This window comes from Chlorocebus sabaeus, chromosome 25 (assembly GCF_047675955.1).
Source record: "Chlorocebus sabaeus isolate Y175 chromosome 25, mChlSab1.0.hap1, whole genome shotgun sequence".
In the NCBI taxonomy this organism is placed as follows: Eukaryota; Metazoa; Chordata; class Mammalia; order Primates; family Cercopithecidae; genus Chlorocebus; species Chlorocebus sabaeus.
Genome location: NC_132928.1, coordinates 73958358 through 73971390, shown reverse-complemented (window position 1 = coordinate 73971390; position 13033 = coordinate 73958358). Strand labels below are relative to the sequence as shown.

Sequence of the window (13033 nt, the reverse complement as noted above, 5' to 3'; positions counted from 1 at the left end):
CCTGCCAAGAAACCCAACCTGAGACCTGCAGGCTTCCACTACAAGGCTGAGTCAGAGTTGCTGGAGCAGTGGGAGGGGCTATGAGGGTCCCATGAGGAGTGAAGGAGAGGGAGGGTCTGAGATCATTGGCGCTTATAAAAGAAAGTCCAGCAGAAAGCCCTATCATTCCTCACTGGGGGCACAAAGTCTGCTTGAAAATTCTTGGTAAAGATGCTACTTGGGCCATCTTGTCTGCCACAGGCCCAGCTTCCAGTTTTTCTTCTCTTCCTCCTTTCTCTACCCATTGTGTTTTCTTCTTTTTCTATTTACTCTTCCTGAATTGATCTCCATTTCATAGATGCCACACATAGCCATATCCCTTCTTTGGGACCAGGGAGGAAACATCAGCAAAAAAGTATCCAAAATAAAAATACTTTTCAAAAGCCTCTTGCAAAGAAGTCTTTATGAGATTCATGTCCTTTTCCTGCACAAAGCCCTCAGATGGGTTCCCTCTTCACTCAGAATAAAATCCAGTCCTTTGCATGACCCTCAAAGCCGTATAGGATCTGGCCTCTTGCTCTCTCTCCCACCCTGTTCCCTACCACTCTCACCTCACTCACCGACTTCAACCCTCTGGCCCTCTGGCTGGTCTTTGAACACACCAGGCACATTTCTGTCTCAGGGCCTTTGCACTTGCAGTTCCCCCTGCCTGACAATTGCACAGTTCACTGCCTTACTTCATGCAAATTTGTGCCAAAGCATCATCTCTCAGAGAGGCCTGTCCTGATTCCCCTGTCCACACAGCAGCCACCACTGCTCTCTAGCTCTTTATGCTGCTTTGTGTTTCATCAGAGCTCTTGGCATTATGTGATGCATTAAATACCCATATTTGTGTTGTGTATATGACATGTATCTTTCTATTAAAATATCAGCACCACAGGAGAGGAACTGTTCATTTCTTTCATGGAGGTGTTGGTTTCATGTAGTATTTCTAGACTCAAAACTGTGCTTGGCATATAGGAAGCACTCAAAAAAATATTTGCCAAACAAATGCATACATGATCATTGTATTCATCTATTGCCTTGCTGAACATGTAAACCCCTTGAAGATCATCTGTGTCGTTTCCATCTCCAGCATATGCTCTCAGGTAATAGGAATGGGTTAAATTCCCTGTGAAAGACATTCTTTCCCAAGACCAAGGGGAGAGGCTAAATGTCATGTGAGGCAATAAAAAGCAGATAATTTACAGCCTGGGCAACAGGGAGAAACCCCATCTCTACTAAAAATACAAAAATTACCTGGGCATGGTGGTGCATGCCTGTAATTCCAGCTACTTGGGAGGCTGAGGCAAAAGAATTGCTTGAACCTGGGAGGCAGAGGTTGCAGTGAGCTGAGATCCTGGGCGACAGAATGAGATTCTTGTCTCCAAAAAAAAAAAAACAAAAAAAACACCCAGATAATTATTTAAGTGGGATAGGTGGAAGGGGGAATGCTGAAATAACAGGATAAACATTCACCATCTTTTGGAAAACTGTTTAAAGTGGTATTAAGTATATAAACAATGTTATGCAACTATCACCTCCATTCATCTGCAGAACGTTCTCATCATCCCAAACTGAAGCTATTAAACAATACCTCCCATTCTCCCTCCACCCATGTCCTAGCCCCTGGCAGCCACCATTCTACTTACTATCCCTATACATTTGACTTTTCTGAGTACCTTCTAGAAGCAGAATCATACAGTATTTGTCATTTGTGTCTGGCATATTTCACTTAGCACGATGTCCTCAGGTTCATCCATACCGTAGCATGTGTCAGAATTTCTTTCTTTTTTAAGACTGAAAAACATCGCATTGTATGGATGCCATATTTTGTTTATTTATTCATCTATCAGCAGTTGCTTCCACCTTCTGACTTTTGCAAATAATGCTGCTATGAACACAGGTATACAAATATCTGTTCAAGTCCCTGCTTTAACTTCTTTTCGATATATATACCAAAGTGGAATTGCTGGATCATACGGTAATTCTATATTTAATATTTTGAGGAACCACCATACTGTTTTCCACAGTGGTTGTACCATTTAACATACCCACCAGCAGAGCACAAGGGTTTAAATTCCTCCATATCCTTACCAAAACTTGTTGGCTGTTTTTGTTTTTTAATGATAGCCGTTGTAACGGGTGTGAAGTGGTTTTGATTTGCATTTTCCTAATAATTTATAACATTGCACATCTTTTCACGTACTTAATGGCCAGTTGTATATTTTCTTTGGAGAAATGTCTACTTAAGTCCTTTTGTCTGTTTTTTGATTTGTTCTTTTGTTGTTGTTGAGTTGTGGGAATTCTTTATATATTCTGGATATTAACTCTTTAAAAGATACATGATTTGCAATATTTTCTCACAATCCATGGTTGTCTTTTCAGTGTCTTGATTGTGTCCTATGATGCACAGAAATTTTTAATTTTGATGTAGTCCAATTTACCTATTTTTTCTTTTGTTGCCTGTGCTTTTGGTATCATATCCAAGAAATTATTGCCAAATCCAATGTCATGAGGCTTTCCCCCTGGTTTTCGTCTAAGAGTTTTATAAGTTTGCTCTTACATTTAGGTCTTTGATTCATTTTGAGTTAATTTTTGTATGTGGTGTGAGGTAAGGGTCACTGTCCTTTTTGACTTGATCCCTTGAGGAGAAAGTAAGTGCTCATCCTCCTGATTTTCCCAGTAAAAGATCATCCTGGTCCACCACTTTCTTGTTCCTGAGACCTTCCCTGCTGAGTCCTTCCCTGGCTTCATAATGCCTAGTATTGTGACCACAACCAAGCACTCACTCCCAGTGTTTCTTGTAACTGAACAATTCAGTGTTTCCAGGCTATTGACAGAATCAAACCTCACCACATGCTGAGATCATACAGCCTGGCAGCTTCTTCCTGAGCCTCTCATGGGCAGCATCCAAAGAAAGGAACTCCTCACTGTCTGATCAAGGGAAAAGTTTGTGCTTCTGTTTTGTTTTTGAGTTTTTATTTTGAAGTAATCAGAGCCACAGGAAGTTGGAAAGGTATACAGAGAGGTCCTATGTACCTTTCACCTGGTTTCGCCCAATGGCTAAATTTTACAGAAGTATGAATGCCTATGGTTTTAAAATATTTTAATTTGCAAAAGATCTCGACAAGGCTTTGCCAAATCAACCTATAGGCAGATGACTTGTTTTAAATAATTTAAGTAACTCAGTGTTCTTTCTAGGTTGGAATCTTGTCTAAATATCACCATAGTTCTTCATACATAATGAGCACCTAATAAATACTCGTTAATGAGTTACTGGCAGGTAACTGATTTGCCTCTTCTGAGGAGAGGCTGGCTTACTCAGAGCTAACTGTCAGTGGCTTTTCAAACCAAAATATAGCCCAGTAGGTTTTCATGAAACTCAAATCACATGTAAAACGTTACTCAACTTCACTTCCTCTGGTCCTTTTCTGTCTCACTTTTGTAAGAACCAATGTGTGGAAAAGGACTCTGGGCATGTTTGCTGAAGGAAATGTTTTCTTTACTTAATGCTGTGGAGGGCCAGAGAAGTTGATGAGCATGTTTGCTGAAGGAAATGTTCTCTTTCCTTAGTACCACGGAGGGCCAGAGAAGTTGATGGGCCTGGGATGCTGTGAAGGAGGTACCCATAGTTGGGGCCTGAGCATTTGGTTGCGATGGTTTAAGAGAGTGAATATCTTAAAAGTGCACAGCATTGTCTGGGCACACTGGCCTACGTCTGTAATCTCAGGACTTTGGGAGGCCCAGGCGGGTGGATCAGTTGAGCTCAGGAGTTCGAGACCAGCCTGGGCAACATAGTGAGACCTTTTCTCTACAAAAAATAGAAAAATTAACTAGGTGTGGTGGCACATGTCTGTAGTCCCAGCTAAAATTTAAATGTAAATTGTTTACATTTAACCTTATCTATCCCTTCATTTATTTGGATCTTTTATAGTTTCATGCTGCAATATTGTATAGTATTCAGTGTGGAATCTTGCCTATTTAAAAATGTTTATCCTTACATATTTTCTGTTTTTTTGATGCTGTCACAATTATTAAGGTTCATTTTCTATATTTTGCTACTATATAGAAAAACAATTTTGTATCGACTTTGTATCTTGCACCCTTGCTAGATTCACTTGTTGGTTATAGTAGTTTTTTAGATTCCGCATGACTTTCTACATAAATAACCATATTATCTTAGAATAGAGTAATTTTACTCCTTTAATATGTATGCCTTTATTTCTTTTTCTTTGTCACCTTCAAGTAGGCAAAGATTTCTTAGTATTCAAAAAGCATTAGCCATAAAAGGAAAAAATAATAAATTAGACTTACTAAACATTAAAAACTTTTGCTCTTCCAAACACTATTACGAAAATGAAAGAGCAAGCTACATACTGAGAAGAAATAATAGGTGGGTGCAGTGGCTGGTGCCGGTGATCCCAGTACTTTGGGAGGCTGAGTCAGATGGCTTGCTTGAGCCAGGAGTTTGAGACCAGAGTGGACAAGACAGCGAGACTCTGTTTCTACAAAAAAATTTAAGAAATTAGCGAGGCATGGTGGCACATGCCTGTAGTCCCAGCTACTGGAGAGACTGAGGGCGAGGATCACTTGAGTTCAGGAGGTTGAGGCTGCAGTGAGCAGTAATCACGCCACTACACTCCAGCCTGGGCAACAGAGACCCTGTCTCAAAGAATACATATTTATGCATGTACACACACACACACACACACACAAATTCCTACACATATAGATGTGCATATATGTATATGACAAGAGTTTTATCTGAAATACATGAACAACTCCTACAACTCAATGATAAAAACAGTTGGCACTTCATAACAAAAGCTATCCAAATGCCTGTAGGCATGCAAAAACATTCTCACTATCAGATGCTTGTAGATGGACCATTCTAACCACTGGTCTTCACTTCCAGGCTAAAGTCATCATTGGACTGGCCTTTGACTGTGTGGACAAGATGGTTTACTGGACGGACATCACTGAGCCTTCCATCGGGAGAGCCAGTCTGCATGGCGGAGAGCCAACCACCATCGTTAGGCAAGGTAAGCAAGCAAACATCATTTTTCCTTTTTGGTTTTACTTCTAGCAGCCCAGTGGCCACGTATGCCAGAGAAGAACAGCAAATGAAGCTGAACTTTCACAAACATTTCTCAGTCTGTTGTTGCATTACTGTGATAAAGTACATAAAGTTTAGGCACAACCTGCTTTTCAGTGTTCAACCTCAATTCCTCAACTGAGCAAATTCCTCATTAAGGATGCCAATTTCAACCAACGACTCTGTGCATTGTTTTTCATGCCTACATTCAACAAATCAAGACTATTTTACATGGGTATGATTTATCTAGTTCAACGACCATTACGACAAAAACCCAAGGACCTCTAAAAATTCCACTGTGCTGAAATGGCCAAGTATTACACATTGCTTGATTCAGTGACTCATCAACTGACTTGGGAATAGTTTTGCTCATATGACATTGTCATGCTGATGATATTTGTTCTGTGGAGTCATCTTGCATTCTCTGCAAAATATTCACATCAAAGATACATCTTTAAAATAGAGCAGCCTCATTTTGTATTTCTTTTTACTTGGCACTGAATGTAGTTTTTTCTATTTTCAATGGAATGTTTCCCTAACAATTGATATTCTAGACGATTTCCTGTGCCCGTGGAATAACTCCTGAAGCATTTTTTTCCCTTCTTTGTTGCCTTCAGTAGAGATGATGCAGCAGGAATGAAGCTGAGGTTGAATTAACTATGTCTGGCTTTGGACATAGGCCCTGAATCCTTTTCTGGAAGCCAACAGGCTATTTAAATCATATCTTCTAGTTTTCACACTTTGGTTTAGTGAAAAACAGTTTGAAAAAGCCTATCTCCCTGTGTTAAACATGTTTTTGTTATTCTCTACGATTTCATTTGAAAACCCAGTGGAAGAGGGGAATAGGTCATTGTTTGCTATTTCCTGTTGCTTTTGGAGCTCATAGTCATCCAAGAACGCTGTAAGCACAGTAAGAAACATTCCAAGCAAAAGCCTACTTACTGTGAAAACACAGAATTCAACCAAAAGTGATCTTTGTAGAAGAAAGATCACTGGGAATAATTTTCTTTTTTTTTTTAAGAGAGAAAGAAGCTTCCAGTTACCTCCTTAGCATGGTACAGGTTGGTGCTTCCCTAGTGAGTAAGAATGACAGTTAGGTATCATTTTCTTTTCTTCCTTATTTCATAACAGCCTGGATCCCAGGTTTTTATTTCTTTCCTTAAGTTGTAGTCCTAACCAAGTATCTTTAAAAAGTATCATATCTTTGAGGTAAGCAGTAAGGAATACTTCCTCAGACTGCACATTGAAGGATAAGATTTTCCAGACCTTTCCCTTGAAAGAGCAGCTCATAAAGAAGTATTTTGAGTTGAGGGAAAGGGGGATTGGTTGCTTTTGGGTTTAAGATTGGGACCAGGGCTGGTTCTAAGGAGATGATATGCATGGAACTTCCTCCAGGTGCCTGGCAGAGATACTCTCACAGAGCAGCCTGTTTTCTTTGCGTATATCTGAGTGGCTCTTGTCTCTCACACAGGATGTTCTCATTCCAAATATACTCCAGAATAACTTATTCTGGTTCTATCTGAAAGCCAGAAGGGACCTTTGGAGGTCAGTGTCACTGTCCCTGTTCGTCTAGGGACATGGGAAATATTTTAGTACTTTATAAATCTCTACTTTGGATTTAGATAATAAAGACTTTGTTTAAGTGGGTTTTCTAATTTTTAATAAACTTCCTCTGGTGGGCTTTCTTTCTGGGGGCTCTGATGTGTTCAGCATCCAAGGTCACCATCATATTAGGGCTCTGGCGAAGGCTAATGCAAAGGGGGCTGAGGGTCTGCATTGCTTGTATATTGACAAAAGAACCCAGTATTGGAGCCAGGCGCGGTGGCTCACACCTGTAATCCCAACACTTTGGGAGGCCGAGGCGGTGGATCACTTGAGGTCAGGAGTTTGAGACCAGCCTGGCCAACATGGTGAAACCCTATCTCTACTAAAAATACAAAAATTAGCCGGGCATGGTGGTGCGCACCTGTAATCCCGGCTACTCGGGAGGCTGAGGTAGAAGAATCATTTGAACCCGGGAGGTAGAGGTTTGCAGTGAGCCGAGATCGTGCCACTGCACTTCAGCTTGGGCAACAGAATGAGACTCTGTCTCAAAACAAAACAAAACAAAACAAAAAAAGAACACAGTATTGGAATGGTTTCCTCATAGCCCAGATCCCTCAGGTAGGGTAGCCCCTTCTCCTTCCTGCTTATACTCCAGTCATACTAAGTGACCTTCACTCCTTCAATCAGTAGAAGGGAAAGATATCCTAAGTGATATCAATAAAGCACAAATTGCTATTATTAATTTTTATAAACTGTATAATAAAACACCAATGCAATCTTGAGCTTCCAGTAAAGTTAGATGGGTGCTGAGGGTTTGCAGGGAAGGTTCATGTTACCCGGTGGCAACTCCTGGCTTGAAAATCAGTTGCTATAACCCAGTGAAGACTGGGGTGTTATTTGTAATCACTGACAGCCCTTCTTTGTATCCCTCATACTTGTATGAAAGTAATAACAGTTATGGTTTCTTGAAAGTATTATTTCTGTGAAATGACCTTTATCTCCCATAATTAATGAACAAGATAGAACTATTTTTCCATTCCCCATCTTAAGATCTTCCACTGCCTCCCCTCTGCCTAAGCTCTAAGTTCATTAACATGTCATCCTACCTTCATCTCTGACCGCTCCCCCACCCTCATGGTCTCCAACCACATATAATGACATCCTGTTCACTTCAAGCCACCGTCCAGCCTTCCTTTATACCTATGTGCCAGTCCGGCTGCCTAAAAAGCTCTCATCCAGGATCTTTGTCTGACCAACTGCTATTGGCCCTTCAGGTGCCAGCTTCCAGCAATGTCACCTCCCCTAGGAACCCCTCCCTGGTCTCCCCAGGCTGGGGTTCCTCCTCCAGGCTCCCACGGGACCTGGAACTCAGTCTCAACTGTGGTTGGCTGTGGGCTTATGGAAAACTGGGCCTCGGCTTGGTCATTGTTACTGTCCTGGTTCCCAGTGTGCTGCGTGATGGATATCCACAGAGTGAGTAAATGGCATTTTTGAATTTGTCACTTTGAGTGTTGTTTATCTTATAAACAACAAGCATTTCACATTCTCATTTGGTTTCTCAAAGTGCAGGGATTGGACACCACGTGAAGTAACATTGAGTATTCAGAAAAACCTTATCTCACCTGCTTAGAAAACAAAACAAAACAAAAATTAGAGGAGCTCTGTGTTTACTTCTAGATCTTGGAAGTCCAGAAGGCATTGCTGTTGATCACCTTGGCCGCAACATCTTCTGGACAGACTCTAACCTGGATCGAATAGAAGTGGCGAAGCTGGATGGCACGCAGCGCCGGGTACTCTTTGAGACCGACCTGGTGAATCCCAGAGGCATTGTAACGGATTCCGTGAGAGGGTATCTTTGTGTAAATATGTGTGTGCATCTCTTTGATTTGCATCTGCCCCTTTAGAGATTCTCAGATGTGAGGCTTTAACTCCAGCGTTGCTCTCCTGAAATCAATGAGTACAGGACGAAAGAGTCTACGGTTGGTGACTTGTAGATATCCATGGTACAATGCCAGAACATGTATTACAGTGTGGACTTGATACCATGTCCCACTTTCAAATCTTTTGCTAAGAGACTTTATAAGTTGGCATGCTCAGAAATTGGATATTTTCCATATGGCTTCAATGTGGATCAACACTCAGGTTATATCAACTCCAGAAGAGTAGCAGGGCGGCATAGATGGACCCCTGAGGCTGCTTCCTGGGGCAGACCCAGCCTGAACACCCTGGAGACCCCTTCCTGTGGGTTTCTTCGGCACATCCATGCTTTCTCTTCCTACTTATTGCAAGGTCTACCTGTTACACAACAGGCTCTTAGCTCCTCGACACTGATTCTTTCCCTTTGAGACCACATCTCTTATTCTGTGGCCACTCAGCCACCTCCTTGAAGGCAGGTGCTCTGACCACAGCCCCTGCCAACATCTGCTTCATGCCCTAGTCTGGTCCCCTGGGTCTGCTGTGCTCTCCTCCATGTGGGCCCCATACAGGGAATTCCATGTATGTATGCCAGCTGTAACCTTTTACTTTGTTTTCTTTTGCTGACAGCTTCATTGAAATATAATATGTCAGTTACGTTAAAGGGAACCAAATTTGTTACTGACAGAATCACCAAACTGAAGTGAGGAACCAAATCCAAGTGTCCTTGCAAAAGAAAATGTGTTTTATCACCTCTCGATCCTTTCAGGCGTTCTGTTTTCATGTCTGCCAATCACTTCATTGTAATTCTTTTCAAGTGCTTTTCATAAACTTTTTCTCATGCATCCTTATTATTTCTTTTCCTCTTTCCCCTGCTTTTCCTCCTCCAGGAACCTTTACTGGACAGACTGGAACAGAGATAACCCCAAGATTGAAACTTCCTACATGGATGGCACGAACCGGAGGATCCTGGTGCAGGATGACCTGGGCTTGCCCAATGGACTGACCTTCGATGTGTTCTCATCTCAGCTCTGCTGGGTGGATGCAGGTGATGGAAAGCTGGACACTGTCCAGGGCGGGTCTCAATCTCCTGTCAGGGGTGGGCAAACTAGGGCTCTGAGGCCAAGTCTAACCAGCCACCTGTTTTTATATAACCCAGAAGCTATGAATGGGTTTTACATTTTGAACTGGTACATTAAATGTATACTGGTACAAAATTGTATAGATACCTGTGAACTGTCCTTGGTTTTCCCTCTTGGCCTGCAAAACCTGAAATAATTTACTATCTGGTGCTTTGAGAAAAAGTTGGCCACCCTCATGTTGTAAGTGGCACTGCACAGAGCCTGGAGTCACCCTGATACTGATAAGCAATTCGCGACTTACATTATTCTGCCCTGGCTCGTGCCTCCCCAGCAGAAGCAACGCAGGAGGAAGACACAACTTGCCAGTTTTTAAGAGCAAGCCCCATGTGTTCTCTGGGATTTGTCATTGTAATGCTTAATTTCTCCCACTCTTGCCCTTATTATTCTTGTTTTTTCGGCACAAAGGGGCCATTTCTTGCGTGAACAATGAATGACTTGTTTCCACTCCACACAGGCACCAATCGGGCGGAATGCCTGAACCCCAGTCAGCCCAGCAGTCGCAAGGTTCTCGAGGGGCTCCAGTATCCTTTCGCTGTGACGAGCTACGGGAAAAATCTGTATTACACAGACTGGAAGATGTACGTCAGCTGTAGCCGTGGGGGCTGCGTGGGCCTGCCCCTCCACCCACTGTCTCTGGGAGGCCAAGCCCTTCCCATCTGGCCTCTTGGCTTGACTTTTGAGCCTTCAGAAATGTCCCCTCTAGAGATGTCTCCTCTCCCTCATCCTTCTGGTTGTGAGGAGCCAAGAGAGGAGCGTGAAGAAGGAGGGAGGACAAGGCCCTAGGGTACAGGAGGTGCCATTTATCATCCAGATGCTCCTGACAGTGTGGTTTCAAATCTTTAAACCTGGACTTCCTCAGCACGCCTGCTCTTTCCCCAGGAGCTGGCCCAGGGTCACATGGCCAGTGCGCTCCATGTCCACTTCATGTCCCCCCTTCATTATAGTTGTCAAACTGCAGTATTCCCACGGCCTCTTCTTGACTACCCCTTCCTGCCAAAGGAGGGATTCAACTAAGAAGACAACTGGCCAGAGGCGTCTGTCTAGAAAGCTCATTTCCTGCCTGGGATTTAGAGTGGAGGGAAGACCTAGCTGGTCTTTATCCTTTTGTAAAAAGCCAGAGAAATGCAGGCTTGGGCCACCCCAGGAGAAGGAAGGGATGTCTAGGAAGCAAGCCCATCGTGTCTGTTTATGGCCTCCAGTTTATCCTTAAAATGACAAGAGGCTGCCTTGTAGATACAAGTGCAAGCCATCAGATGTGTTTTCACCTTCTGCCCTTTGGTACTTTGTAGGAATTCCGTGGTTGCTCTCGATCTTGCAATTTCCAAGGAGACGGATGCTTTCCAACCCCACAAGCAGACCCGGCTGTATGGCATCACCACGGCCCTGTCTCAGTGTCCCCAAGGTAACTCTCCTGTGCCGTTACTGTTGGGGTACTGGGGGCACCTGGAGGCTCAGAGCCCACACTCTGGCTGCTACCCGTATGGCCACTAGTAGCCTTGTTTATGCCGTAAGAGAGATCCAGTCCTTTGCATCCAGGGTCTTCATTAGAAGGTGGACCAGTTAAATAAACAGAAAATATTAGGTCATGAAGTTGTCAGGATGAGGAAAAGCATTGAGTTTTGGGCTGGATATAAAAGTATAGGGTCTTCAGGTTCCAAATAGTCAGGTTAGGATATTACAATGTTAGGATCTCTGCTGCTTTAAAAGTCCATCCATTTGGCCTAACAGCAATAACAATAATTAATAATAAGAATTGCAAACATATGTGCGGCACTTACTGTGAGCTATGAACTTCACGTATACCAATTCACTTAGAGTTCTAAATATTTTGTATTCATTAGTTCATGTAATCCTCATAGCAACCCTATGAGGTAGGTACTATTATTATGTTCATTTCATAAATAAGCAAACTGAAGCAACTTGCTCCAAGTCATGCAGCTCACAGAGGTGAGTCCAGGCAGCCTGGCCCTGGAGTCTGTGCTATGCTGCCTCTTGAAGGCCTCTCCCCTCACCCACTTTCCTTCTTAGCTTCCCTCATCTTCTCCTGTCAGTGTGAAGCTGGGAGTGCAAGCTACATAAAAAGAACTTCTCACTTTAAAATTCCAACTCCATGTTATAATCAGAGCTGGAGAACTTCCCCTGAGATCTGTTTAATAGCCTTAGTAGAAAATCTGCATAACCCCCAAGTTGGGAATCAGTGTTTGTGTCTGTCTGGTTTAATACTGATAAAACAAACAATGGATCAGCTCAGCTGATTGCCTAGCACAGTGTCCCCAATCTCCTGAAGTCTTCCTAGCATGGCTTCAAGGAAACCAAAATTGGGATCACACACAAGAAGGAGCCCACTGTCTTAACTGGCTATGGAGTCAGGTCAGAGAGAGGGCTACTGAACTGATTTCTGCCTTTTCCAGGCCATAACTACTGCTCAGTGAATAATGGCGGCTGCACCCACCTCTGCTTGGCCACCCCAGGGAGCAGGACCTGCCGTTGCCCTGACAACACCCTGGGAGTTGACTGTATCGAACGGAAATGAAGACAAGAGTGCCTTATTTCCTTTCCAAGTATTTCACAGCAACACTCTACTTGAAGCAACTTGGTCCAGATTGAAAAGTGTCCTCTGGCTGGGTGGCCTCTAGGCCCAGACCCAGCCCAGCCTGAGCCCCAACAACTTTTCCCTCATTGTTCCCCAAAACATGCACCCTGGACTTCTCTAATAGAAAAGTCTCCACCCCTACACAAGGACAGAACCTTCCACCCCTCCCCCAACTCTCAGACAGACTTATACATCCCTGAGTGAGGATTACATGCCCATCTCAGTGTCCTAGGACCTTTTCCCAATACTAGCCCCCAGTGGTGAACAGAACGTCCCAAATTTGAGTTGCACCCTTCCCTGTGGCCTTATGAGCTCAGCCTCGCTTTGAGGTACCCACCATCCTGTCAGCTCCTTGACATATGAGCCAGGGCCTGACTAGGAAAAGTTGGGAGTTAAGGAGGGAATTAGCATTCCTTAATATTTTGTTTTGGTGCTCTGAATTTCTTCTTTATTACAGTCCTATATTTTTACTCCTCAGTTCCTCACCATCATCATCTTATCTAAGACCCCCATTATAATGTTCACACTCTGCTTTTTGATCAAAACCTACCCTGTCCTAGAGATATATGGGCATTTGGTGGATGATAATGAAGAGTCCCTCCCAGATGGAATGTCAATATTTGAGCAGTAGGATATTGGCATTTGTTAGTTAAAGGCTTAAATCAAAAGAATGTCCAATGGTAGGAATTTCAAGGTGTAGTCAGATATTTGAGAATAGGGGAT

At 43.1% G+C, this 13033-nt stretch overlaps 1 protein-coding gene across 1 annotated transcript in view; it reads left to right on the top strand.

The window, feature by feature from the left end:
* Window positions 1-12428, top strand: part of NID1 (nidogen 1) — a 93452-nt gene extending 81024 nt beyond the window's left edge. Inside the window, exons 15-20 of the mRNA XM_007989874.3 lie at window positions 4937-5063; window positions 8339-8510; window positions 9466-9623; window positions 10172-10295; window positions 11007-11119; window positions 12129-12428. Coding sequence (XP_007988065.1) covers window positions 4937-5063; window positions 8339-8510; window positions 9466-9623; window positions 10172-10295; window positions 11007-11119; window positions 12129-12250 — 816 coding nt within the window. The 3' untranslated portion in view covers window positions 12251-12428. The remainder of the gene's footprint in view (window positions 1-4936; window positions 5064-8338; window positions 8511-9465; window positions 9624-10171; window positions 10296-11006; window positions 11120-12128) is intronic.
* Window positions 12429-13033: the final 605 nt, after the last annotated feature.